This window comes from Phaethon aethereus, assembly GCF_964289735.1.
Source record: "Phaethon aethereus genome assembly, chromosome: 31".
NCBI lineage: Eukaryota > Metazoa > Chordata > Aves > Phaethontiformes > Phaethontidae > Phaethon > Phaethon aethereus.
The window spans coordinates 1,105,687-1,108,598 of NC_138607.1; the positions used below are offsets into that span (position 1 = coordinate 1,105,687).

The following is a 2,912-nucleotide window of genomic DNA, read 5'->3' on the forward strand; positions in this document are numbered from 1 at the left end:
GCTCGAGCCCACAGAACGTTAAGCTGACGTGTAACTTGATAATTACTCCAAAGCAGGGGCACTGGGCACAATCCAACTTCCAGCCTCTCCAGCAAGGGAGGCTCAGCAGGCCTTGTAGCAGAGGGCTCTGTTAGCCGGTTCAGATAGCTGAGCTCTGTGAGGATCGGGGTGATAGTAATTCCCTTTCCCGCCAATGTGCAAAACCACTGGGATCTACCCAGAATGACCCGTAACTGCATCATCTTGCCGTAATGCACAGCTTGCGATGTGCACTCACCTCCCAGAAGGCCCAGCCTCTCCTGGGCTGCACCCAAAGCAGCGCGGACAGCAGGTCGGAAGAGTTGGGGGGCACAGGGACACACGCCAGGTAACACTGGGGGGTGTCACAGGGAGGGGCACAGGGGGGGCACCATGGGGCACCGGGGGGAATGGGACATGGTGGCACCCTGAGGAGTCAGCCATGGGACATGGGTCAGGGTTACACATGGCGGGCCTGGGCAGGAGCAGGACCCAAGGGGGAGCCCCGTGTCGAGGGGTCCCAGCCCGGGGGGTCCCAGCCCAGGGGGGGGCAGCAGGACCCAGCCTGGGGAATCGCCCCATCACACCTCGCTCGACCGGTGCCGGTGCCAGACGGTGGTGGGGCGGGGCCGGGGAAAAGGGGCGGAACCCATGCAAGTGGCCCCTCCGGTTGGACGAAGCCTCAGAGGGGCACGGCCTGCATGAAGCCACCCAGCACACTGTGGGGCGTGGTCTCAGCAGGTGGGCGGGCCAGTGCTAGCCCCACCCCCACACTCCTCTTTCCCCACCCCCACTGTTTCCCACGCTGGGGCAATGAGGGGCTGGGGGACCCGGGGGGGGGGGTCGGCCGGGGGGGGCCACAGAGAGGGACAGCGGGCAGTAAGGAACCAGCTTTATTGCCCCGCGGTGAGTAGCACAGCGCCTGGGGACACACACACATGATGCCACTCAGTTCTGCACCCCTGAGGGTCAGCCCCACCAAAACACCCCCCAGGGAGGGGGCAGGACAGGGAGAAAGCCCCTGTTTGGGACCCTGGGGGGCATACACGGTGCTGGGGGGCCCAGTGGGGTCCAGGCAGGGCGGGCCCAGCCCCAGGACGTCGTGCAGAGCCTCAGCGCAACACCAACGGACCCTGGGGGACCCGGCCGGGCGCCCCAATGGGGGTGTCGGGGTGGGGTTCCCAGGGGTCCCCTACTTCCCAGCAATGAGGGGGTTGCGCAGGACAACAATGACAGAGTCGCCACGCAGGAACATCTTGGAGATGTATCGGTCCTTGTTCACCGGCTTGGACTTCTTCTTCCCCTTCCCGCTCTTGGGCACCTCCGTCCACATCTCTTTCACGTTCTCCAGCACCATGTTGCAGTGCCTAGGGGGAACACACACACACGTGTGGGGGGCCCCAGAGCTGGGAAGGGGGCTGCGCCTCCACTAAGGGGCCATGGAGGGCGTGGGGGGAGCAGGAGGACATGGGGGGGGGGGAGACTGAGGGAGAGCAGGAGAAATCTGGGGGGTGTGGAGGCCACCAGGCAGGAGCAGGGGTGCTCCAGCAAGATTCTGGGGAGCCAGCAGCACCCGAGGGTGCCCCAGCAGACACCCAGAAGCACCTGCAAGAAATCTGGGGAGCACAGAGGAACTCAAAGGGAGGGTGGCGAGCTGGGAGGGGAGCATGTGGCATCATGGAGATGGTGGGTCACACTGGGGCAGGAGACAGGGGACCCCAGGGGGATTCTGGGGACCCTGGCAAGACACAGAGGTGACACTGGGGACCATGAGGGGATGCTGGGGTGACCCAGAAGTACATTAGGGATCATGGGGAGGCACTGGGGTGACCCAGGGGGATCCCAGGATGACAGAGGAGGACTCTGGAGACCATGGGGTGACAGAGGGGGACATCACAAACTCAGAGTATAATGGAAACCAGGACTGGGGAGCCCCTGGCACAGCGGGATGCCCCACGTCACACCGCGATGAACCTGCAGGACACCAAGGAACCCAGGGACCCCTTTGGGGACCCCCTGAGGACAATGATGCAGACCTGTCAAAGGCCTTGACACGCCCCAGGAGCTTCTTGTTGTTGCGGCAGTTGATGAGGACCTGGGTGTTGTTCTTGACAGACTGGGTGAGGACAGAGAGCGGCCCCGTGTTGAACTCCTCCTCCTCCCGCTTCTGCAGCTCCTCCGGCGTCATCTCGCTCTTGGGCTTGTTCAGCAGGCTCCTGTGCAGGGACACAGAGGGGACATTGAGAGGACACTGCCGGGGTTGGGTCCTGATGCAGGGACGACACTGGGCCTGGTGGGGCTCGGGGAGATGGGGGTAGTGGGAGCAGGGGGTGGCAAGGGACACCGGAGGTACCTGGGGACACCAGGGATGGGGAGTTGGGGGTGGCAGGGCCACCAGGATGAGGAATGTGGTGTGCCTGGGGACACTGGGATGGGGAAGAGGGGGTGGCAGAGGACATCGGAATAGGGAACCGGGAGCTCAGGGAACACCGGGGACGACGGGGGTGCCTTGGGGACCTCCGGGGCGAGACCGTGGGGGCGACGAAACCGGGCCCAGGAGCAGCCGTGGTCAGCGGGAAGTGGACGGAACAGGGCCCACCCGGCTAACCGCTTTCCGACGCTGGACCCACCCACCAGACACCCGGTACCGGCACCCCTCCGGTAGCGGGCCCCCCCTCACATGGCGGCTCGACTCCACTCCCGCGTCTCCACTCGCGCGCACCGTCCTCACGCCCGGCTTCCGGGTCACAGCGCCTCCGCAGCTCCACTTCCGGGTCACCGCGCCGCCGAGGATGGGGCCAAGGCGCCTGCGCAGGGCTGGGGACGGGGAAAAGGGGTGGGTCGCGGCGCGGCCACGGCGGCAGGAGTCGCGGGGGATGGGCGCATGGAATAGC

At 65.5% G+C, this 2,912-nt stretch overlaps 1 protein-coding gene across 1 annotated transcript; it reads right to left on the reverse strand.

Moving 5' to 3' along the window:
• Positions 1–972: 972 nt before the first annotated feature.
• Positions 973–2,206, reverse strand: SNRPD2 (small nuclear ribonucleoprotein D2 polypeptide; the record flags this gene model as incomplete). Its single annotated transcript, XM_082012104.1, has 2 exons — positions 973–1,385; positions 2,055–2,206. 2 exons carry the CDS (start codon positions 2,204–2,206, stop codon positions 1,211–1,213), a joined length of 327 nt encoding a protein of 108 aa, XP_081868230.1. The 3' UTR covers positions 973–1,210.
• Positions 2,207–2,912: the final 706 nt, after the last annotated feature.